The 25,641-nt window shown below is 44.6% G+C and overlaps 1 protein-coding gene across 1 annotated transcript in view; it reads left to right on the top strand.

Annotated features, from left to right (window-relative positions):
- The window catches only part of ephx4 (epoxide hydrolase 4), a 46,050-nt gene that overhangs the window by 5,434 nt on the left and 14,975 nt on the right, over positions 1-25,641 (top strand). Inside the window, exons 2-5 of the mRNA XM_078219441.1 lie at positions 372-457; positions 11,079-11,236; positions 18,009-18,137; positions 25,308-25,411. Coding sequence (XP_078075567.1) covers positions 372-457; positions 11,079-11,236; positions 18,009-18,137; positions 25,308-25,411 — 477 coding nt within the window. The remainder of the gene's footprint in view (positions 1-371; positions 458-11,078; positions 11,237-18,008; positions 18,138-25,307; positions 25,412-25,641) is intronic.

The raw sequence follows: 25,641 nt of genomic DNA, 5'->3' as shown, positions 1-25,641 counted from the left end.
TAGGGCCCTATTGAAATATAAGATTGTATGTTCATATTGACCACATCCCAAGAGCATCTTAAATGTTGCCCTGTAAACCTCACATCGAATTGCTCCCATTTTATTGATCGCGTGAGTTATTCAGTGATCGATAATTTACTCAAAGACTTGTCTCATTGTTTTCCCATGGGTAGGATGTCAAACATTAAGATTACTTTATACCACAGTTTTATGCTGTCCTGGCAACAGTGTAGGTGCTATATCTGGGTAACTATAGTCTCTCGTGTAGCCCATATGTATACAAAACAATTTAAAAAGAAGCTACCACCCGCTGCTTTAAAACGGATGATATATATTGTACTTGATGTTTTGTTTACTCTCTCAATTTCCAGGAATCAGGATTAAGGTTCCACTATGTTGCAGCAGGGGAGAGAGGCAGACCCCTTATGCTGTTGCTGCATGGATTCCCAGAGTTCTGGTAATCATCTTCTTCTTACTTGGCTGAATCTGTAGTTTGTGGCATTTGGAGAAGTTGCTACTTTACTTCTTTTGCATGTAAAATGTATTTGATTACAGTATGAAATTGTTTCTACAATAAACTGAGGCTAGTGTGTCGTGTTTTCTTCACTAATTATTTAACATAATGTAACTATTATTATGAGAGTTGTGATGTGGATGAAAGGGTATTGTTAGCATTTGGCCTGAAGGTGCATGACATCATGTAATATCCGCCATGTGTTGTTGAGTGAGAGAGGTAACGAACTGTGTGCACTGTTGCTATTCTTGAGAGGGGAGAGGTGAGAGGGGAGAGATACAAAAGAGTCCAGAGGGGCAATTTTTTCACACAGAGGGTGGTGAGTGAATGGAACAAGCTGCCAGAGGTAGTAGTAGAGGCAGGTTCAATTTTGTCTTTTAAAAAGCATTTAGACAGTTATAGAGTCATAGAGTCATAGGGGTTTACAGCATGGAAACAGGCCCTTCGGCCCAACTTGTCCATGCCGCCCTTTTTTTTTTAAACCCCTAAGCTAACCCCAATTGCCCACATTTGGCCCATATCCCTCTATACCCATCATACCCATGTAACTGTCTAAATGCTTTTTAAAAGATAAAATTGTACCCGCCTCTACTGCTACCTCTGGCAGCTTGTTCCAGACACTCACCACTTCTGTGTGAAGAAATTGCCCCTCTGGACACTTTTGTATCTCTCCCCTTTCAACTTAAACCTATGCCCTCTAGTTTTAGACTCCCCTACCTTTGGGAAAAGATAATGACTATCTATCTAATCTATGCCCCTCATTATTTTATAGACCTCTATAAGATCACCTCTCAGCCTCCTACGCTCCAGAGAAAAAAGTCCTAGTCTATCCAACCTCTCTTTATAACTCAATCCATCAAGTCCTGGTAGCATCCTAGTAAATCTTTTCTGCACTCTTTCTAGTTTAATAATATCCTTTCTATAATAGGGTGACCAGAATTGCACACAGTATTCCAAGTGTGGCCTTACCAATGTCTTGTACAACTTCAACAAGACATTCCAACTCCTGTATTCAATGTTACATGGGTAAGATGGGTAATCTTACATGGGTAAGATGGGTAATCTTACATGGGTAAGATGGGTATAGAGGGATATGGGCCTAATGCAGGCAATTGGGACTAGCTTAGTGGTAAAAATTGGGCAGCATGGACAAGTTGGGCCGAAGGGCCTGTTTCCATGCTGTAAACCTCTATGACTCTATGAGCTCATTGAAGCACTACTTGCACTGATCCCAGCTCCTGCAATTAGAGAGTTCCTGGATCTGGTAATCTCAACCATGTCTCTTCATGCCTGGTGCACTTGGTGCTTTTGGATCCTCCTGGCATTGGCTGAGATGATAGCTTCCCTCTTCTCCCTCACCCCCTCCAGCAGGACCTCAAGGGACCAAACCTGTGAAACGTTTGAGCAATTGCCTTGCCTCAACCGTCAAACTGCAAAATCTCGCAGAAGAGGACACAGCCCCGTTTTAATGCGTTCCTCCTTTAATTAGCTCTGTGAATGGGTTTCTCTGAGGGATCAACAAACTGAGCTGGAAACCCACTTGAGGTTATAATGAGGCCTGAGACTTGAAATACAATGGGCTCGTCCTTTTGTTTTCTTTATTCTTTCATGGGCATCGCTGGCTGGCGAACATTTATCGCCCATCCCAAATTGTCCTTGAACTGAAGTTGGCTTACTAGGCTATTTCAGGAGGTATTTAAGAGTCAACCACATTGCTGTGGGTCTGGAGTCACATGTAAACCAGACCAGATAAGGATGACAAATTTCCTTCCCTAAAGAACAGTAGAGAATCAGATGGGTTTTTACACCAATCGTTTCATGGTATCCCAGATATTTATTGAATTCAAATTTCACTATTTGCCGTGGTGGGATTCGAACCCCAATCCCCAGAGCATTACCCTGGGTCTCTGGATTACTAATCCAGTGACAATACCACTAATTCACCATCTCCCTTTTCTGAGGCGGCAGGTATGTTTCACACTTGCTCGACTCTCCACCAGTCCAAAAAAAGCCTGGGATCCCAAACTTCGATACGTAGAAGACAAGTGTGTTTCTGTTAATGTGATGGCTATTCTGTACTTACAGTGAGAACATAGAACATAGAACATAGAACATTACAGCGCAGAACAGGCCCTTCGGCCCACGATGTTGCACCGACCAGTTAAAAAAAAACTGTGACCCTCCAACCTAAACCAATTTCTTTTCGTCCATGAACCTATCTACGGATCTCTTAAACGCCCCCAAACTAGGCGCATTTACTACTGATGCTGGCAGGGCATTCCAATCCCTCACCACCCTCTGGGTAAAGAACCTACCCCTGACATCGGTTCTATAACTACCCCCCCTCAATTTAAAGCCATGCCCCCTCGTGCTGGATTTCTCCATCAGAGGAAAAAGGCTATCACTATCCACCCTATCTAAACCTCTAATCATCTTATATGTTTCAATAAGATCCCCTCTTAGCCGCCGCCTTTCCAGCGAAAACAATCCCAAATCCCTCAGCCTCTCCTCATAGGATCTCCCCTCCATACCAGGCAACATCCTGGTAAACCTCCTCTGCACCCTCTCCAAAGCCTCCACATCCTTCCTGTAATGTGGGGACCAGAACTGCACACAGTACTCCAAGTGCGGCCGCACCAGAGTTGTGTACAGTTGCAACATAACGCTACGACTCCTAAATTCAATCCCCCTACCAATAAACGCCAAGACACCATATGCCTTCTTAACAACCTTATCTACTTGATTCCCAACTTTCAGGGATCTATGCACACATACACCTAGATCCCTCTGCTCCTCCACACTATTCAAAGTCCTCCCGTTAGCCCTATACTCAACACATCTGTTATTCCTACCAAAGTGAATTACCTCACACTTCTCCGCATTAAACTCCATCCGCCACCTCTCGGCCCAACTTTGCAACCTGTCTAAGTCTTCCTGCAAACTACGACACCCTTCCTCACTGTCTACCACACCACCGACTTTGGTGTCATCAGCAAATTTGCTAATCCACCCAACTATACCCTCATCCAGATCATTAATAAATATTACAAACAGCAGTGGCCCCAAAACAGATCCCTGAGGTACACCACTTGTAACCGCACTCCATGATGAATATTTACTATCAACCACCACCCTCTGTTTCCTATCCGCTAGCCAATTCCTGATCCAATTTCCTAGATCACCCCCAATCCCATACATCTGCATTTTCTGCAGAAGCCTACCATGGTGAACCTTATCAAACGCCTTACTAAAATCCATATATACCACGTCCACTGCCTTGCCCCCATCCACCTCCTTGGTCACTTTCTCAAAAAACTCAATAAGGTTAGTAAGGCACGACCTACCTGCCACAAAACCATGCTGACTATCACCTATCAATTCATTACTCTCCAAATAACTATAAATCCTATCCCTTATAATTTTTTCCAACATCTTGCCGACAACAGAAGTGAGACTCACCGGTCTATAATTCCCGGGGAAGTCTCTGTTCCCCTTCTTAAACAATGGGACAACATTCGCTAACCTCCAATCTTCTGGTACTATACCAGAGGCCAACGACGACCTGAAGATCAGAGCCAGAGGCTCTGCAATCACTTCTCTTGCCTCCCAGAGAATCCTTGGATAAATCCCATCCGGACCAGGGGATTTATCTATTTTCAGACCCTCCAGAATATCCTGCACATCCTCCTTATCAACTGTAATACTGTCTATTCTACTCCCCTGCAACCCAGTGTCCTCCTCAGCTATATTCATGTCCCCTTGCGTGAACACCGAAGAGAAATATTGGTTCAATGCTTCACCAATCTCCTCCGGTTCCACACATAACTTCCCTCTGCCATCTATAACTGGCCCTAAACTTGCCCTAACCAACCTTCTGTTCTTGACATACCTATAGAACGCCTTAGGATTCTCTTTAACCCTATCCGCCAAAGGCTCCACATCAAATAATTAGTGGCACAATGGCATTCTGTTTACACAGTTCAAAAACCTTTGATAGTGGATCGTATTCTGCTTGCACTGAGAAGCCTTCTGTTACGTGTTGGATGGTTTTCTGAACAGGGTTCTCACGTTTCTCAGATTGAGTCATCACAAGTGGGAATTTGTCAGCTAACTAAAGTAACTGTGCACCGTGCTTTCAGGGAAACAAACTTGGGTCTCACCTTGTTGCTCATAATCAGAAATGACATTGAAGAATGACTCTATGTTTGCTGACAAGTTGTGGCCTAAATCGCTGTGGGCTAATACACACAAAATTGGATTGTGTGTGGATGTAGAATGGTGTCTACTATGAAGGAAGAGCAACACTATCGGTTCATTCAGTTAAGCCGGACCGTGATGTTGCTCTGCACACTCTGGTTAATGGGTTGCAAACTCCCTTCAATTGCAGATGTTGTTCTCCTTGGATGGGATTTCCTGTCCGTTGATCATAATTGGACAGAACTTCTCACCTGGGCTCAATGGACAAATCTAATCGAGATAAACAAAGAGTTCCACTGACTGAAAGAACTTTGGAAAACCTGACATTTCTTATCACCGTTACCACGTTCAACATTCTAAAGGGCTGCCTCACGTGGAACATTGAAATCCTGTTTGTCAAAACTGCAGTGAAACCCAACCTGAACTGAGTACAGAGCAAAATCAGGGGTCCTGATTTCATTCTATAAGTGAACTTATTTTGTTAAGTGAGTTAAAATCTCTCTCGTGCAGTACAATGGATAAGAACTAGGAGCAGGAGTAGGCCATCTGGCCCCTCGAGCCTGCTCCGCCATTCAATAAAATCATGGCTGATCTTTTCATGGACTCAGCTCCACTTGCCCGCCTGCTCACCACAACCCTTAATTCCTTTACTGTTCAAAAATGTTTTTATCTTTGCCTTAAAAACATTCAATGAGCTCAACTGCTTCACTGGGCAGGGAATTCCACAGATTCACAACCCTTTGTGTGAAGAAGTTCCTCCTCAACTCAGTCCTAAATCTGCTTCCCCTTATTTTGAGGCCATGTTCCCTAGTTCTAGTTTCACCCGCCAGTGGAAATAACTTCCCTGCTTCTATCTTATCTATTCCCTTCATAATCTTATATGTTTCTATAAGATCTCCCCTCATTCTTCTGAATTTCGATGAGTATAGCCACAGTCGACTCAGAGGAGGATGGTTCGTTCATTATTAGCATGTTCCTTCTCCAAGATTGAATAGATATGTCTAGACTGCAGCTTTCCTAGCCAGACCGTGGAGAGCTGTCTGATGCTCATTTCTTTTTTGCAGAAACACAAAAGCTCCTACAAGTACACCTCAGTGTTCTGATTCAGGCCAAGTGCTTGGGCAACAAGCCAGCAACAAAGCTTTGTGCATCTTTTGACCCGCCTGCAGAGACACTTTGCAGATAGTGTAATTGCCTAGAATGCTGGCTCGAGTGTGCACAGTTGGCTATCAATTGCCAAGCTAGGATTTCTGGGGCGCAGATTGGCCTTTGGAAAATCTGTTGCTTATTGTGTCCCTAGGTCGTATTTCTCCAAATCTTCGCAGCAGCCAAAGGAGGATTGGCCGCATGAGGCAACTGTCCTTATTACTCTGCCTGTCCCCTAACGTACTAAATCAGCCTTGGGTACAAAACTCTGTAATACTGCAAATTCTATATTTACAGTGAAACTGCCCTGCATATCAGATAAGAATGCAAGGACATTCTCAATATATTTACAATGGGAATGACCTACAATGAAGACTGTAGAGCAAGGGCATTCTATATTTATAGTCAAATGCCCTACATCTGAAATTCTGTAACGTGCAGATATTTTATATTCACAGTAAAATAAGATGAAACAGATTCAAATTAAATGCAAGTTAAGTTTTCCAGACATGTATTTGTTTGTTCCAGTGATCCTAACCCAGCAGTACGTTTTCCTGTAGCTATAGTATTTGTAAAGCCGTAGCACCTGACTTTTCAATATTCTCAAAAAAAGGGTCTTATTCTGCTCAGGGACCCAGGTTCGATTCCCGGCTTGGGTCACTGTCTGTGTGGAGTTTGCACGTTCTCCCCGTGTCTGCGTGGGTTTCCTCCGGGTGCTCCAGTTTCTTCCCACAGTCCGAAAGACGTGCTGGTTAGATGCATTGGCCGTGCTAAATTCTCCCTCAGTGTATGCGAACAGGAGTGTGGGAATTAGGGGATTTTCGCAGTAACTTCATTGCAGTGTTAATGAAAGCCGACTTGTGACAATAAATAAATAAACTAATAAATTGATTTCCAGATTTTCCTGTCCTCGACCTAACTTTGATTTACTTGGTTCGGGTACAGAAGATTGGGTTTCGCTGCAGTTTGCCAAACAAGATTTCAGTTTCAGTTTGTCCATGGAATTAATGAGAATAGTCGTCAAAAAAATACAAAATTTCTGGTACACTATTCCTAAACTAATAAGCATTACAATTTCAAGTTAAATGTATAACATTCGTTAAGTTCTCTAAAATGGAATCCCAGAATTTCATATTGCTTCCTGCAAGAATCAGTTGTAATTTTTAAAATAGAATTACTCAATCAAAAACTCAGCCAAAGAACAAAGAAAATTACAGCACAGGAACAGGCCCTTCGGCCCTCCAAGCCTGCACCAACCATGTTGCCCGACTTAACTAAAACCCCCTACCCTTCCGGGGACCATATCCCTCTATTCCCATCCTATTCATGTATTTGTCAAGACATGCATTAAAAGTCACTACCTCCCCCGGCAACGAGTTCCATGCTCCCACCACCCTCTGTGTAAAATATCTGCCTCGTACATCTCCTTTAAACCTTGCCCCTTGCACCTTAAACCTGTGTCCCCCTAATAATTGACTCTTCCACCCTGGGAAAAGGCTTCTGACTATCCACTCTGTCCATGCCTCTCATAATCTTGTAGACTTCTATCAGGTTGCCCCTCAACCTCCGTCGTTCCAGTGAGAACAAACCAAGTTTCTCCAACCTCTCCTCATAGCTAATGTCCTCCAGACCAGGCAACATCCTGGTAAATCTTTTATGTCCTCTCTCCAAAGCCTCCACATCCTTCTGGTAGTGTGGTGACCAGAATTGAACACTGTATTCCAAGTGCGTGCCCTTGAGTTTGAGGAGGAACCGCAGCAAAACTAACAACTTACACAGGAGAAAGCGTCAAGATAAAGGATACCACCACAGTACCTGTAAACTATCGGCTGCAATCGACTCAGCACCCAGTAACAATAGTGTCAGACCAAGGGCCAAGTCTTTTGGGCAATGATTGGCTCAAGGAAATCAAGTTAAACAAGATGGAGATCTTCCAACTATGAGAAGAGAGGATCTGCCTGAGTTAATGGTGAAATATGAGAATATTGTGACGCATTAGGTGAAATTAAGGGCCTCCAAATGAAGATTTATTTATTAGTATCACAAGTAGGCCTACATTAACACTGCAATGAAGTTACTGTGAAAATCCCCTAGTCGCCACACTCCGGCACACTGAGGGAGAATTTAGCACGGCCAATGCACCTAACCAGCACGTCTTTTGGACTGTGGGAGGAAACTGGAGCACCCGGAGGAAACCCACGTAGTCACAGAGAGAACGTGTAGACTCCGCAAACTGGGAATTGAACATGGGTCCCCAGCAGCGGTAACCACCGTGCCACTGTGCCGTCCTACAATTGATCAATAAAACATCTGGAACAATAAATGAAACAGACTAGGTGATGCAGGAGTGGGGGGTGGGGGGGTGGGGGGGTGGGGTGGGGTGGGGTGGTGGGGGGGGGGGGGGGGATAAGTCGTGCCACTACTGGGATCTGGATTCGACATCAAGCCCAAACGTTGGAATGAAAATCTCTGTGCATGTCACACGCAGACTCCGCACAGACAGTGACCCAAGCCGGGAATCGAACATGAGATCTATGTAGATCCAGAGGCAACCCCTCATTTTTTTAGAGCAAGAACAGTACCATGTGGTTTGGAGAAAAATTGGACATGGAATTGGAAGAACTGTGTATTATCCAGCCAGATCAATTCACGGAATGGGCAACACCCATAGTCATAGAGGTTTACAGCATGGAAACAGGCCCTCCGGCCCAACTTGTCAATGCCACCCTTTTTTTTTAAACCCCTAAGCTAGTCCCAATTGCCCACATTTGCCCCATATCTCTCTATACTAATCTTACCCACGTAACTGTCTAAACGCTTTTTGAAAGACAAAATTGTACCCGCCTCTACTACCACCTCTGGCAGCTTGTTCCAGACACTCACCACCCTCTGTGTGAAAACAATTGCCCCTCTGGACACTTTTGTATCTCTCCCCTCTCACCTTAAAACTATGCCCTCTAGTTTTAAACTCCCCTACCTTTGGGAAAAGATATTGACTATCTACCTTGTCTATGCCCCTCATTATTTTATAGCCCTCTATAAGGTCACCCCTCAGCCTCCTACGCTCCAGAGAAAAAAGTCCCAGTCTGTCCAGCCTCTCCTTATAACTCAAATCATCAAGTCCCGATAGCATCCGAGTAAATCTTTTCTGCACTCTTTCTAGTTTAATAATATCCTTTCTATAATAGGGTGACCAGAACTGTACACAATATTCCAAGTGTGGCCTTACCAATGTCTTGTACAACTTCAACAAGACGTCCCAACTCCTGTATTCAATGTTCTGACTGATGAAACCAAGCATGCTGAATGCCTTCTTCACCACTCTGTCCACCTGTGACTCCACTTTCAAGGAACTATGAACATGTACCCCCTAGATCCCTTTGTTCTGTAACTCTCCCAAACGCCCAACCATTAACTGAGTAAGTCCTGCCCTGGTTCAATCTACCAAAATGCATCACCTCGCATTTGTCTAAATTAAACTCCATCTGCCATTCGTCAGCCCACTGGCCCAATTGATCAAGATCCCGTTGCAATCGGAGATAACTTTCTTCACTGTCCACTATGCCACCAATCTTGGTGTCATCTGCAAACTTACTAACCATGCTTCCTATATTCTCATCCAAATCATTCATATAATGACAAATAACAATGGACCCAGCACTGGTCCCTGAGGCACATCGCTGGTCACAGGCCTCCAGTTTGAAAAACAACCCTGAACAACCACCCTCTGGCTTCTGTCAAGAAGCCAATTTTGTATCCATTTAGCTACCTCACCCTGGATCCCGTGAGATTTAACCTTATGCAACAACCTACCATGTGGTACCTTGTCAAAGGCCTTGCTAAAGTCCATGTAGACAATATGTAGTCCCCATGATAAAACCTGGCAAAATTGTCCACATCTGTGGAGACAACAAATTAACAATTAATCAGGCTGCCAAGTTAAATAAGTATCCAGTACCAATGGTTGAAGACTTGTATACAAAGCTGGCCAGAGGTCGGTCTTATACAAATCTGGATATGAGCCACTTAGAAATGGAGATGGTCACTTTCTTTCTCAGTTTCCTTTTCCAGTTAGGGTCTATCTAAATAAAAAATGCAAGCTTTGAAAGAACAGATTTCATCACATACAGCTGAAGGAGTTAACAACATAAACACAGGACTTATAGAGAGAGAAGGAGCAGGGCCATTGGACTCAGGAGGAGTTTGAATTCAGGTGATTTTAAGTCATGCACTTGGACAACACAAACAGGGGCCTCTGAAATATTGGCTGTTTAAAGGACACTGGCAGTTGTCTTATTTTTTATTCGTGGGACATGGGCATCGCTGGCTGGTCAGCATTTATTGCCCTTCCCAGTTGCCCTTGAGAAGGTGGGGGTGAGCTGCCTTGTTGAACCGCCGCAGTCCACGTGCCATGGGTTGACCCACAATGCCGTTAGGGAGCGATTGATACGACTGACTGGCTTGCTTAGGCCATTTCAGAGGGCAATTGAGAGTCAACCACATTGCTGTGGCTCTGGAGTCACATGTAGGCCAGACCAGGTAAGAACGGCAGATTTCCTTCCCCAAAAGACATTAGTGTACCAGATGGGTTTTTCCGACAATCAACAATGGATTCATGGTCATCAGTAGATTCTTAATTCCAGATTTCTTTTTAATTGAATTTAAATTCCACCATCTGCCGTGGCGGGATTCGAACCCGGGTCGCCAGAACGTTAGCTGAGTTTCTGGATTCATAGTCTAGTGATAATACCACTAGGCCATTCCTTCCCACTGGGTGCAGTATAAAAGTAAAGTTTATTTATTATTGTCCCAATTGGTTTACATTAACACTGCAACGAAGTTACTGTCAAAATCGCCTAGTCGCCACACTCGGGCACCTGTTCGGGTACAATGAGGGAGAATTTAACATGGCCAATGGACCTAGCCAGCACGTCTTTCGGACTATGGGAGGAAACCGGAGTACCCGGAGGAAACCCACGCAGACACAGGGAGAACGTGCAGCCTCCGCACAGTGACCGAAGTCAGGAATTGAACCTCACAGCGCCAGGGACTAGGTCCCGTGAGGCAGCAGTGCTAACCACTGTGCCACCATGCTGCCCCGGTATATGTGCTTGGGTGGCCCCGATAGCACAGGGATATAAGATAAGATGTTTAATACTCTCATTTTTGTTTATAAAAATAGGGCTAAGGATTTCTTACTCAATTTCCTTCTGTGATACAGGTTCTCTTGGCGTTATCAGCTTCAAGAATTTAAGAGTGACTTCCGAGTGGTTGCGGTGGATTTGCGAGGATACGGGGAATCAGATGCTCCCATTGGTCGGGAAAACTACCAGCTGGATTCTTTGATCACAGACGTAAAGGACATTGTGGAGTCCCTCGGTAGGTTAGTGAGAAGATGCCTGGTTGGCTTTCAATAGAGTCTTTCATTCTGTGGCTGCTCTACCCCTCTACTGTTTCCTCTACTCCTCTTTCTGCTTTCCACAATTATGTTTTCCCCTCTGCAAATCTCCCAGCAGAATGCAGACATTGCACTTGTGTTGTAACCAATGGTTACCAACTTACACTGTAGCACTTGAGCTTTGTTCCGTAGCCATGACTAACTTTTTAAGTGTGTTGGAAACCAGGGAGCAGTGTGTTGATTGCCAACCCTGTGAATTCAGTAATGCTCAAATCATTCTTCATAGAAGCCCTACAGTGCAGAAGGAGGCCATTCGGCCCATCGAGTCTGCACCAACCACAATCCCACCCAGACCCTACCCCCATATCCCTACTTATTTACCCGCTAATCCCTCAAACCTACACATCTCAGGACCCTAAGGGGCAATTTTTAGCAAGACCAATCAACCTAACCCGCACATCTTTGGACTGTGGGAGGAAACCGGAGCACCCGGAGGAAACCCACGCAGACACGAGGAGAATGTGCAAACTCCACACAGACAGTGACCCAAGCCGGGAATCGAACCCAGGTCCCTGGAGCTGTGAAGCAGCAGTGCTAACCACTGTGCTACCGTGCCACCCATAACCTTGTTCCAAGATAGAATTAAATCTCAGGATTTAACAATCATAGTCCCATCTTCTAGTGTCGCCATAAGCCATAATTCTTTAATTATGCTGTTAATAACAGGAAAATTCCCATTGATAATTTAGGCAACAATTTTTCCCCAAACGCTTAGATTTTTTTTTCACTTTGCAAAAATAAAGTGCTATTTTGCCACAGTTCATTAATTTTTCACTACCATGCACCAAGTGATGGATGAACATCATTTTATCTTCCATATTTTCAAACAATCTCATTACCAGTGGCAGAAATGAGAGAAACCTGTCTATTACAACACCCAATGAGAACATTGCTTCCGTCACTTTTTTTCCAGTCGGGAATGCTCAATTCTTGCTCGAGAAAGGAAGGAAAAGGATTCTCCTTTGCAGATTGGGAAATCAAGATCCTAACTGTTCAGAAAGAACTTTCCAATCTAAAGACTGCCCCACAAATCTGCACTGGACAAAGAGGGCAAGGCAGCAAGTTGCTGACCAGGTCAACTTGGCATCATCCCTCATGGGGGATGAGGTTGGCAAGAAGTTTAATTACATGGGGGCATTTAAAAAAAGGCATGAGGAAGACCTAGGACAGAATTCTCCCCTCTAGGAACCAAGTCCTGTGGCGAGGAAGTGGAGGCCAGCAAGAAAACACGCTAAATCTTCCAGCCCCGACCTCATTAGTTATGCACTCGGATGTTTTGCGCCATATTCTGCGGCGGGGCAGGCCTGATGGTGCACAGTCTACTATCCTATCCGGGTGTAATGTTGACAAGCCTCCCAACATCACTGACTCACTATGGAAGAAAGAAGATGGACCTCCGGAGAAAAACGGATCTCCAGGAACATTCTGAGGCTGGAAGACAGACCACCCCCCCCCCCCCCCCCCCCCAACCTCCAGGACACCGATTCTGGAAAGTTCACCTGTAGATGCTGCTCCTGCCCACTGCTGTGGCGTTCCGGGATCCAAGGTTGCCGTTGGCCTCCATCCTGAATTTCGTAGGCAGCCCCAGACATTGTGGGAAGTCCCAACATCTGCACGCCACGTGGGTTCCAAGCGTGTTCCACACTGGCGTATTTTCCCACTGGTGCCGCGGAGAATCGGGCATGGCTGGCCGGGCATTCATCTGCAGCCTATTAGTGGGATACCAGTGAGTTTCACGTCAGCCTCCAGCGGGTTTCCTGATCCGTCATGGTGGGCGCCAGCGGAAAATCCCGCTGTAAATTCACACCAGAATAAACCCAATTTTTGGGCCTCCTGCTGAATCCTGCCCTGAGAGCTTTTGTCACTTTAAAGTACAGGGCCAGCTTTTCCCATGGGCTTAAGGACCCCAATGTCTGGGCCAAATGGGAGTCCTGAGCCCATCCTTGTCGGCATAAGAACATAGAAATTAGGAGCAAGAGTAGCAAACTCAGCCCTTCGAGCCTGCTCTCTGCCATCCAATCAGATCATGGCTGATCTCTCCCTGGTCTCAAATCCACCTCCCCACCTGTTCCCCATACCCCTCTTTCCCCTTTTATCATTAGAATATATCTATCTCCCTCTTGAAATCATTTAATGATTCAGACTCTCCTGCTCTATGGGGCAGCGAGTTCCACAAATTCACCACCCTCTGTGAGTTGTAGTTCCTCCTCATCTCAGCTTTGAATCTACCGCCTCTCAACCTATACCTGTGACCTCTTGTTCTAGACTGCTCCATAAGAGGAAACATTTGGTCCACATTTACTTTATCAATCCCTTTTAAAATTTTATATACCTCGACCAGATTCCCTCTCATCTTTCTAATCTCCAGTCAGTACGAGCCCAAACTGTTTAATCTCTCCTCGTACGTCAACCTTTTCATCCCGGAATCAATCCGGTGAACCTCCTTTAAACTGCCTTCGATGCCATCACATCCTTCCTCAAATAAGGAAACCAAAACTGGACACACTACTCCAGATGTGGTCTCACCAACACCCCGTACAATTGCAACAACACTTCTCTACTTTTATACTCCAGTCCCTTTGCAATAAATACCAACATCCCATTTGTCTTTTTCATTATGTACTGCGCCTGCACACCGACTTTCTGCAATTCATGAACACAGACACCCAGATCCCTCTGCCCGGGTGCATTTTGAATCTGCTTTCCATTTAGGTAATAATTTGCCTTTCTATTTTTTCTGCCAAAATGGATAACCGCATTTATCCTCAGCGGCAGCGAGAGTTACTCAACAATCCCTTAGAGGCAGACTCTTAATTGACTCTACACACTTGTCGTCCAATTAGGGATGGCAGACAGGCTTGTAGAAAGCCTGCACAGGTCCCTTGGAAACATTATGGCCCACTGCACACAGCAAGTGTCAAAGAATGATGCTGAATGCCCAGCCAGAGGTCTGGCAACTCTGGAGCTTCACTGGGAGAGGTGGCCACTACTGAGGCAGGTCGAGGCTCACGAGGGCCCCTCAACATGGAGACACCCTCGCTGGCCTGCACTGCAGTGCATAGATTAAGTTAATCAATGCTGAAAGGTGCGTTGGAATGGAGGGGAGATCCGTCTGCCGGTTCGGAATTGGCTGCCATTTTGGTCTTTCATGCTCGGTGTGGTGAGGCCTGGAGTCTCTGGCTCTGATGGCCACCCGGCCTGCTGCAGGGAGGCTGCCTTCATTGAACCGACAGTCTTCACGTGGGATGGGGGCGGCTGCTCATGCAACATGGTGGAGGGAGACAGAACCACCTCTGATTGGGACCTTATTCACCTTCATTGGCTGCCCAACCCCATGGCGCGGGCTGTCGATCCTCTTCCCAGCCTGGCCCCTTGTCCTCGGCAGCAGGAACACGTTGGGAGCTATCCTGATGCAAATCCCCCCCACTCCCCCATTTTACCTCCCCCCCACCCCCGCTCCCGTCCCCACCCTGCCTCCGACCCTCTCTCTGTGGGCTTTGGGAAAATCCAGCCTGTAAATGTTTGGAATGTGACTCTTATTCTTAAAACAGTTAAATATAGCACGGAGATAAATTAAGTACCAGCTGTGCTGAGGTTTGGATATTGTGTTCGCTTCCTTTTTCTCTGTGAGTCACAGGTGTGAAGTGTGACTTAATAATTCAATTAGAATTTAGATCCCACCTGATGATACGGTGATGCGATGACAAGTCGATATTTTGGAAGAATGAGATTAGAATGATTGGCAAACCTCCCTCATCCCAACCTGTCCGGCAATTTTGGGAGGTGTCTTGATTTTCTACAGGTTGATGTATTTTCACTCCAAAATATATCTTCATTTTTGAACTGAAATTACTGAGTCAAAATTCACATTCTTTGATACTTGCTATGTGTGCAGTGGGCCATAATATTTCCCAGGCTCCTGTGTAGGTTTTCTACAAAACTTTTGTTGTTCCCAGGCTGGGTGACCTTTCTCTCGCTCCCTCAGCAAGATAATAACTGGCTTAATTGTTGCCTGCAATTCCCAAGCTTTACCCTATCATCACTGTATTAAATTCCTGTAGAAAAAGGCCGCTTGCCAGGAATGTGAACAATATCATCCTTGGCATCAAAATTATGATTTTCTACTCACCAGTAAATAGGTGTTAATAATGTTCGATTAAAAAAAAATCCATCTAATTTTTTGTTGAGTTATACCTACACGTTCAAGGGGTTTTAACAAGTAAATACCAGAATAAAGACTCAATTTTATAAACCATGGTAAAAAAAAATTGTCCCTTAGTGTCCCAAAACATGTAGGTTAGATGGATTGGCCGTGGTAAATGTGTGAGGTTACGGGGATAGGGTAGGGGAGAGGGCCTGAGCAAGATACTCTATTAGCGAGCTGGTGCAGATTTGGTGGGCTGAATGGCCTCCTTCTGCACTGGAGGGATTCTATGATATGAACATTCAGATGACATGAGTGAACAGTGAAAGCAATCTGGCATCTCCTGAACCAATCATATTGAAGACTCCTTTCTCCGAAAATCCCTTTTTTCTTTGGGAGTGGGAAACAGAAATTAGGAATTTTCCAAGACCCATCCCACGCTCAGGGGAAACAGTCGCGCATTCGGATTTTCACAAGATTCCTATCCAATTAACAGCGGCAGGCGGGAACGATAGCCGGGATTAAGAAAAATAGACAGAAGGAAAAGGTTGTTTTAAAAATATTTTAAACTTGCAGTAATAATTAAAATATGAAGAAATGAGATTCCACACTTGTAAGAGTTATTTTTCAATGCCAGCTAGATTGGCAGTAATTAAGGCTCATCATATATTTATAATTTTACTTAGAATGAAATGCATAAGCTGAAACCTTTTCTAACAAATTCAGTGGCTTTTTCTTATGTAAGGATAGGAACTTCACACCGCTCAGTATGTTTCTATCTCTCTGCAGGATACTGTTACAGTGAAGCTTCTACAAGTACAGGATAGCTTCAACAGCAACTTCCTGATTTCCCATTTTAACAGCACTAACACAGTTGCTGGAAGCTGCTGTCTGATTTATTAATGCTATTTATCAATAGGTGCTCCTTTATTTTGACTCCAAAATGTGGGTTTTTGGACCTGATTCTCCAACCTTGCTCTCCACTGGGATTCTCCAGCCCCGCTGCAGTGAACGGAGATTTGGCTGAGCGCCAAATTCTCCATCCTTGCTGGCAGTGGCGGTGGGATGTGAATGGCCGGAGAATTCTGACCATTATTTATCAACTGAAAACCAAAACACAAAGATACTTTTGGAATTATTGTTAAAGAATAAAGATTTCAAAATACCCAGTTTTCAAAAGCAGCAGCTATGACATTATTTATTTATTTATTAGTGTCACAAGTCGGCTTACATTAACACTGCAATGAAGCTACTGTGAAAATCCCCTAGCCGTCACACTCCGGCACCTGTTCGGATACACTGAGGGAGAATTTAGCATGGTCAATGCATCTAACCATCATGTCTTTCAGACTGTGGGAGGAAACTGGAGCACCCGGAGGAAACCCACACAGACACAGGGAGAACGTGCAGACTCCACACAGACAGTGACCCAAGCCGGGATTCGAACCCAGGCCCGGTCCCTGGCCCTGTGAGGCAGCAGTGCTAACCACATGCTGCCCTTTAAGGAAGAAGATTCGCCATCTTTACCCAGTCTGGCTTACATGTGACTCCACACCCACAGCCATTCTGTCCAGCTCTTAACTACCCACTGAAATGGCTTTGCAAGCTACTCCTTTGAAGGGCAATTAGGGATGGGCAACAAAATCTGGTCTTGCCAGTGACGCCCACATCTCATGAATGAATTAAAAAAAACAGACTCCAAATTCTCTCTAAAAGGCACTGAACAGAAATGGATCTCTGATCAAGTTCCAATGCAAAGTCCTCAAGATAATTGTAACTGTAGGGAACATAGAAACGTTGAAGAGAGGAGCAGGAGGAGGCCATTCGGCCCTTTGTGCCTGCTCCACCATTCATTACGATCATGGCTGATCATCCAACTCAGTAACCAAATCCTGCTTTCCCCCCATAACCTTTGATCCCTGTTTGTCCCAAGTGCTATATCCAGCCGCCTCTTGCATACATTCAATGTTTTGGCATCAGCTACTTCCCGTGGTAATGAATTCCACAGGCTCACCACTCTTTGGGTGAAGAAATGTCTCCTCATCTCCGTCGTAAATGGTTTGCCCTGTTTTGACACTGGTCATTCGTCACTGACTGAAAAACTCTGGCCGATTGAAAAGAAACTGCGTGATTTAATTTGCTTTTCCATGTTGTGAACTATCTATCTTTTGATATATTTTTCTAATTTTAAATTTGGTCTGAAGATTATCTGCACAAGGATCAGAAGAGAGTTTCCAAGATTCTAAAATGCCAGTGAATGTATTGTGTGGGCTGTGGTAACCAGCTTTTAATGAAAGCTTGTTTTGTGATTTTACTTGTCTAGATGTTATACTCGACAGCACAGCTTGCTGCTACCCTGAAAGCCAACTGCATGGTCAAATAGAATTTCAGCCAAGTGCAATATATGATTTGGGTTTAGAAACAGATGTATAAATGATGGAATGTCTTAGGACTGAATCATCAGTTTTCTGATTGAGTTGATTCTGATTTTTCCAATTTAATTTCTCAATTCTGTGTATTGAGATGTGGGCTTTTATCTGTCTGCACAGGCTACAAGAAGTGTGTCCTGATTGGCCATGACTGGGGTGGATTAATCGCCTGGTGTTTTGCTATCTATTATCCTGAGATGATAAGTAAGATTGTCATTTTGAACTGCCCACATCCTACAGTCTTTTGTGGTGAGTTTCATTTTAAGAAACTTGATTCTGTTTGCTTAATGATAAGCGATTGATGTCCGGGTGAATGAATTTTTCCAACAAGTTGTCGAACCTCAGCCTCCGGGTGACCTTCTGTCTGTGTTGAGGAGGTGGATCTCCTGGTTCGGGCACTCCAATGGGTCTCAGCATCAAGGACAAGAAACTGGTTATCCAGCAATACCCGCTGGAAATAAAGACAAGGTTTGGCTCAGTTGTCATGTCCCTGAGTGTCAGTCATTTAGCAAAGTTCCCGAGGGCCACAAGTTCCAATGGAATGAAACCTTAACAAAGAATAGCATAAAAGGTCAAGTGACCAAAGTCTCAGATGACCATACTCTGCTCTCCCCTTTGAGAGGGAGAGCTGACTGGTGGTGATTTAACTGGTGATGATGGGGTGGCACGGTGGCACAGTGGTTAGCACTGCTGCCTCACAGCGCCAGGGACCCGGGTTCGATTCCCGGCTTGGGTCACTGTCTGTGTGAAGTCTGCACGTTCTCCCCGTGTCTGCGTGGGTTTCCTCCGGGTGCTCTGGTTTCCTCCCACATTCTCAAAGACGTGCTGGTTAGGTGCATTGACCTGAGCGGGCGCCGGAGTGTGGCGACTAGGGGAATTTCACAGTAACTTCATTGCAGTGTTAATGTAAACCTACTTGTGACACTAATAAATAAACTTTACTTTTAACCTGAGGATTACCACACCTCAGGCGAGAGGCGAGGTCAGGAAGGCTCCTTAAGGTTGAGAAGGGGCTTTCATGAATAGTCTCAGCTGGTACAGGAATTGAACTCATGCTGTTGGCATCGCTCTGTATCACTAAGCAGCTGTCCAGCCAACTGGGCTAACAAATCCCCAAAGAATAGCATGATTTAAATGGCTTAAATAATAGTTTGAAATTTTGAGGGAATCTGTCATTTTCTAAGATTCACGGGTTCTCTACCTCAATCCGCAAGAAAGTCCCAACCCATTGTCAGTGTGTTTTTAAAAATTTATTCGTGGGACATGGGCATTTATTGCCCATCCCTAGTTGCCCGAGGGCAATTGAGAGTCAACCACATTGCTGTGGCTCTGGAGTCACATGTAGGCAAAACCAGGTAAGAACGGCAGATTTCCTTCCCTAAAGGACATGAGTGAATAGATGGGTTTTTCTGACAAGGGTTTCGTGGTCATCAGCAGATTCTTAATTCCATTTTTTATTTTGAATTCAAATTCCATCAGCTGCCGCAGCGGGATTCGAACCCGGGTCCCCAGAACATTAGCTGAGTTTCTGGATTAATAGTCTAGTGATAATACCACTAGGCCCCGCCTTCCCATCAACTCCACCCTGCCACCATGCGCTGCCACCTCCCACCCACTCCTCTCCCCGACCTTGGATCATCCCACCTCCCCCCCCCACCCGCCACTCCACCACACTTGCTCCCCACTCCCCATCACCGTCTCGGTCCGCTGACCAGTTCCGCCCCAAAACCTGTGAACTTTACACCTTCCCTTAAGTCAAAAACAGCCAGCAGTTCACGAGCTTCACTTAAATAAGGCCTACATTTGCCTAAAGCCTCACTCCGGCAAAGATCCACACGCATGCGATGTCATTCTCCCAGTTTTGGCTGCAAACTTTCACAATTAGCAGTGGTTTAATTAGAAGTAAAGTCTTCATTCCTCTTCACCTGGTGGTCTCTCCCTAAGTTATTCGAATCCAGTTTAGGCAATCCATCTGCACAGTTTTTGAGATGGAATTAACACATCTCTAGTGCCTCTTCCTCAGAATGGAACATGAACATTTGACAAAAGATGAAAGCAAATTACTGCGGATGCTGGAATCTGAAACCAAAAGAGAAAATGCTGGAAAATCTCAGCAGGTCTGGCAACATCTGTAAAGAGAGAAAAGAGCTGACGTTTCGAGTCCAGATGACCCTTTGTCAAAGCAACAAAAGATTCTGGACTCGAAACGTCAGCTCTTTTCTCTCTTTACAGATGCTGCCAGACCTGCTGTGATTTTCCAGCATTTTCTCTTTTGGTTTATGAATATTTGACGCATCTTTGGGGTGGGAATGGGAATTTGGAACTCACTGCCTGAAAGGGTGGGAGAGGCGGGAACTCCCACAACATTTAAGAAGCATTTAGACGAGCATTTGAAATGCCATAGCATACAAAGCTATGGACCAAGTGCTGGAAAATGGGATTAGAATACATAGAACATAGAACAGTACAGCACAGTACAGGCCCTTCGGCCCACCATGTTATGCCGAACCTTTTCCGAAACCAAGATCAAGCTATCCCACTCCCTATCATTCTGGTGTGCTCCATGTGCCTATCCAATAACCGCTTGAAAGTTCTATGACTGCATGACACTGTCTTCTTTCGGATATTTTGGAACACTGTTTTCCAGTTGAATGTTTAGCTCTATTTCTACCCTATGTGTTTATTATAATGTTCTGCCATCCTGGACAGTCCCCTACTATTATCCACTTTCTCTTGGAACAGATGCTGAGAATCTAATTATCACAGCTTCAACAATGGGACTCGGTTCGACTCAGACAATCTCTAGTGATTCATCCCTCCTTTCTTGTCTTTCTCCTGGTTCCTTTTTATTTGAATTCAGTGTTAATTAGTTTCTATTTCAGAATTGTTTCTAAAAAGATTTTTCTTTTATTAGGGTTAGGGGCTTGTCAGGTCCTTGCAGTTTACAATGAGGTTTGAGCAATTAAATAACTCTTAAATGCAAAATATAACAGCTCCAGGTGATTTAAAGAATATACAAAGTAGGTGGTGGAGCTATTTATTTGGCCTTTCGAGCCTGCTTCAACATTCAACAAGATTATGGTTAATGTTCTATCTCAACTTCACCTTCCCACACTATCTCCATATGCTTAATCTCCTTAGTACGCACAAATAGGCACGGCGGCACAGTGGTTAGCACTGCTGTCTCACAGCGCCAGGGACCTGGGTTTGATTCCCAGCTTGGGTCACGGTCTGTGTGGAGTCTGCACATTCTCCCCGTGTCTGTGTGGGTTTCCTCCGGGTACTCTGGTTTCCTCCCACAGTCAGAAAGACGTGCTGGTTAGGTGCATTGGTCATGCTAAATTCTCCCTCAGTGTATCCGAGCAGGCGCTGGAGTGTGGCGACTCGGGGATTTTCACAGTAACTTAATTGCAGTGTTACTGTTCAGCCTACTTCTAACACTAATAAATAAAAGGATCACAACACAAAACACTACTCTGCATGGCAATGATCGTGGGAAGTTATCCTCCATTTTATAAACAGTGATACAAGGCAAATCCAGTCCATTACTTCAAGATACATCTCTCAGCTATCCTGAGAGAATAGCTTCAAAATAGCATGGGGCAAATTTAGCAAAAATAGCTGGAGATTCTTGCATGCAAAGGGCAGCATGTTGAATGATGTTCAATATAGGAAAGTGAAAGTGAAAACCTAACAGTTGTTTAAAATATATTTAGATAACATGAGGGGGGCTGCCGATTTTTCTAGATCATGGTTAAGGTGCCTGTAATTGTGTTGTGGAGGGGAGGCAGGTGGGGATCTCAGAAATGTTTAAACGTTGGAGTCCCATGATGCAATTAGGACCCCGTCGTTAACAGCCCGTGGTACAAATGGTGTCCAGTGGCAGGCCCGAAATCAGGCAGCAATGGGGCCAGGACACACTCAGCTAAGATTCTAACAGATTCCTCGTTGGCCTTCAAGAGCAGAATTGAGTACCAAATTCTCCGTCCTCGCTGGCAGTGATGGCGGGATGTGAATGGCTGGAGGATTCCGGCCAATATCTTGGATTTTCTCTTCAGCATTTTGTTCTCTGACTAATTTAATAACTACCCCGGGAAGGTGACAGTAATGTCACTGACCTCGTAACACAGCACAAATCCCACCACAGCAGATGGTGAAATTTGAATTCGATTAAAAATAAAATCTGGAATTAAAAGTCTAATGATGACCATGGAACCATTGTTGGGCGGCACGGTGGCACAGTAATTAGCACTGCTGCCTCACAGCTCCAGGGACCTGGGTCCCATTCCTGGCTTGGGCCACTGTCTGTGTGGAGTTTGCACATTCTCCCCGTGTCTGCAGGTGTTCCGGTTTCCTCCCACAGTCCAAAGATGTGCAGGTTAGGTTGATTGGCCATGCTAAATTGCCCCTTAGTGTCCCAGGATGTGTATGTTAGTGGGATTAGCAGGGTAAATATGTGGGGTTAAGGGGATAGGACCTGGGTGGGATTGTTGTCAGTGCAGACTTGATGGGCCGAATGGACTCGTTCGGCATGGTAGGGATTCTATGATTGTTGTAAAAAATAACATCTGGTTCATATCCTTTAATATCCTTCAGGAAAGGAAATCTGCCATCTTTATCCGATCTGGCCTACATGTGACTTCAGACCCACAGCAACGTGGTTGACTTGTGGCCTAGCAAGCCACACAATTCATGGGCAATTAGGGATGGGCAGAAAAAGCTGGCCCAGCCAGTGACACCCACAATCCATGCTTCACTTCCATCTGCTAGAATTCCATCAGGGTGTTTTCATCAAGTTAAGTGCCTGTAACACCAAAGCAGAAGCTCTACGGAGGTTTTCTCCTTGTAATCAAAACTAAAGTTTATTTATTCGTGTCACATGTAGGCTTACATTAACACTGCAATGAAGTTACTGTGAAAATCCCCTAGTCGTCACATTCTGACATCTGTTCAGGTACACCGAGGGAGAATTTAGCACGGCCAATGCATCTAACCAGCACGTCTTTCGGACTGTGGGAAGGAACCAGAGCACCCGGAGGAAACCCACTGCAGACATGAGGAGCACGTGCAGACTCCGCACAGAGAGTGACCCAAGCTGGGAATCGAACCCGGGTCCCTGGCGCTGTGAAGCAGCAGTGCTAACCCACTGTGCCACCGTGCCACCCACCTAAATGATTCACCATTTCCCCCACAACGTCAGTTGTCCATGGGGAACCATTATTCCAATGGCTGTAGCAGATACACCACTTTAAAAGCTTCAGCTGCCAACACCAGATGTTGTATTCATAAGTTTCCGTGCCCGGAAGCTCATCTAATAAAGGAGAAAATGATGGGCAGCGAGGCTCCAGGTTCGGCCATCAGGCAAAATGCGATTTGCCACATTCTTACTGCGACAGAAATAGTAACACATCCTCTTTGTTCCTTATCAGTAGAAGATTGCACTCCCGAACTATATCATTCCCGCTGCAAAAAAAGAGAGATTATTTCAAATCTATTTTCATCAGTCAAGGACAAATATAATAGTACCATGGCAACATGCTTACAATATGCACATTGCAGAAATGTCTGTAAAATATTCTTACTGATGTCAAATAGCATCTGGTTTATATGCTTGTTTTTGAGATTAATCGGAGTAATAAATTAATTCAGGACCGATTGCGTACTGTTGTTTGCACATTAGGAATTTCTCAAAATGTAGCAGACCCATAGTGAGAAACAGATTTGCTTTGTTGCTCTTTATGCTGCATGGGTGGGTGTTAATCTGCATCTAATTAAATGCTTCTTTTAATGGAAAGGCCCCAGTTAAGAAATGCACATAACCTGACCTGAAATGTAAAGGTACGAAGGAGGAATAATTGACCAGGCATTAGGGGGTATGATTTCCTCTTGCTTACACCCACTGTGATCATGCCAGGGCTGTTTATTTTAAATGGGTTATAATTGTGTTAAAACAGCACACGTGGGGATGTAACACCCATCTATTAATCAGTGCACTGAGGAAATTAATATCCTAGCTAATTGTACAACATAGCTTACTCCTGATTAGTTTAGTTAAACCTAAATGAACAGTGAATTAATTATTAATGTTTCTAAGTCAAAGCTGGATTATTGATTAGCTCAATAATGAAGAGGTGTCTGTGAAGTGGAGGGGAAGTGAGGACCTGGTGAATGTTTAATTGTTGGAGGCCTGTGATGGGAAAGGATTAGAGGGATGTGGGCCAAACGTGGGCAATTGGGACTAGCTGGGAGGGCACCATGGTCGGCTTGGACTGAAGGGCCTGTTTCCATGCTTGTATTGCTCTATGACTCAATGGGTGGGATTTTATGGCCTCGCTCAAGCGAGACTGGAAAATCCCGCCCGAGGTCAATGGACATTTCCATTGTCCACCCCTTGCCCGCTCCAATTCCGTGGCAGGCAGCATGGTAGAATTCCAGCATGTGGCTCCATGATTCAGCTGGGTGTTACAGAGGAGATTTATGAGGTTTTCAGCAGAACTAGTGAATCTTAGCTATGAGGAAAGGTTGGATAGGTTGAGTGCTGTCTCTTTTTCTGCTATTAACACATTCTGTTATCTTGCCATACACCACTCTGAGCATCTTTTTTAGTCTTTAACACTCCTTTTGTATTGCATCCATGAGATCTTTGTTAATCTCCCCTGAACTCCCACCCATCCCTGACCCATTTTGCTCCACCTTCTCCATCCCGTTCTCCCATTATAAGATCTATCACGTTTCTGGCCCTCTTCAGATCTGAAGAAGTGTCATATGGATGCGAAATGTAAACTCTGGCTCTCTCTCCATGAATATTGCCGCACCTGCTGAGTCTTTCCAGCACTTCCTGTTTTAATTTCAGATTTCCAGCATCCACGGTTGTTTTGTTTTTATACCGGAAAGGCTGAGGTTCTTTTTTTTTGGAACAGCGCAAGCTGAGGAGAGATTTAATTGAGGATCATGAAATTAGGAGGGACCAAAATAGAAGGACGGATTTCCTTTAGCATAAAGGTCAATAACCAGCATGCATAGACATGAAGTAATTGACTAATGTAGAATCTGGTCGATGGTAATAAACGTCAAGGATCCAAAGAATTGGAACAGTGATGTGGACAATGCTCCCAATATTCAAGAGGCGGCTGGATGTAGCACTTGGGGCGAATGGGATCAAAGGTTATGGGGAGAAAGCAGGATTAGGCTATTGAGTTGGATGATCAGCCATGATCGTTATGAATGGCGGAGCAGGCTCGAAGGGCCAAATGGCCTCCTCCTGCTCCTATCTTCTATGTTTCTATGTTAATACTCTGTCACTGGAGCAGATCCAGGTTAAATCGCTGAAAATCAGGGTCTGTGCTGAATGTACTTTGCAAATAAAAGTATATTTTTTGAAAGCATGTGAATGAAATTGATTGAAATGTCTTTTCTCAGATTACATGGTTCAACATCCCTCCCAGCTGATAAAGTCAAGTTACTATTTCTTTTTCCAAGTGCCCTGGCTTCCTGAGTTTGTTCTTACAATAAGTGATTTCAAGGTGAGCCATGTTGCAGATGTCAGTGGTTTGGTTGTAAGAGCCTTTAAGAGTTTTAAACATACACTGAATATAATTCATTTGCCATTTTACTTTGCAACATAAAATTGTTTTCTGTTTCTTTTACCTAGCAATAAATTGTGTGACTTTATTACCCTGGATGATGAAATGCAAGAAGCTGCCTAGTCTTCATTTAGTGCAATTATAGCACCAGATTTGGATGTGGAATGCTT

The sequence above is a fragment of the Mustelus asterias genome, chromosome 8 (genome assembly GCF_964213995.1).
Source record: "Mustelus asterias chromosome 8, sMusAst1.hap1.1, whole genome shotgun sequence".
Lineage (NCBI taxonomy): Eukaryota > Metazoa > Chordata > Chondrichthyes > Carcharhiniformes > Triakidae > Mustelus > Mustelus asterias.
This window is presented reverse-complemented; position numbering and strand designations above follow the sequence as displayed.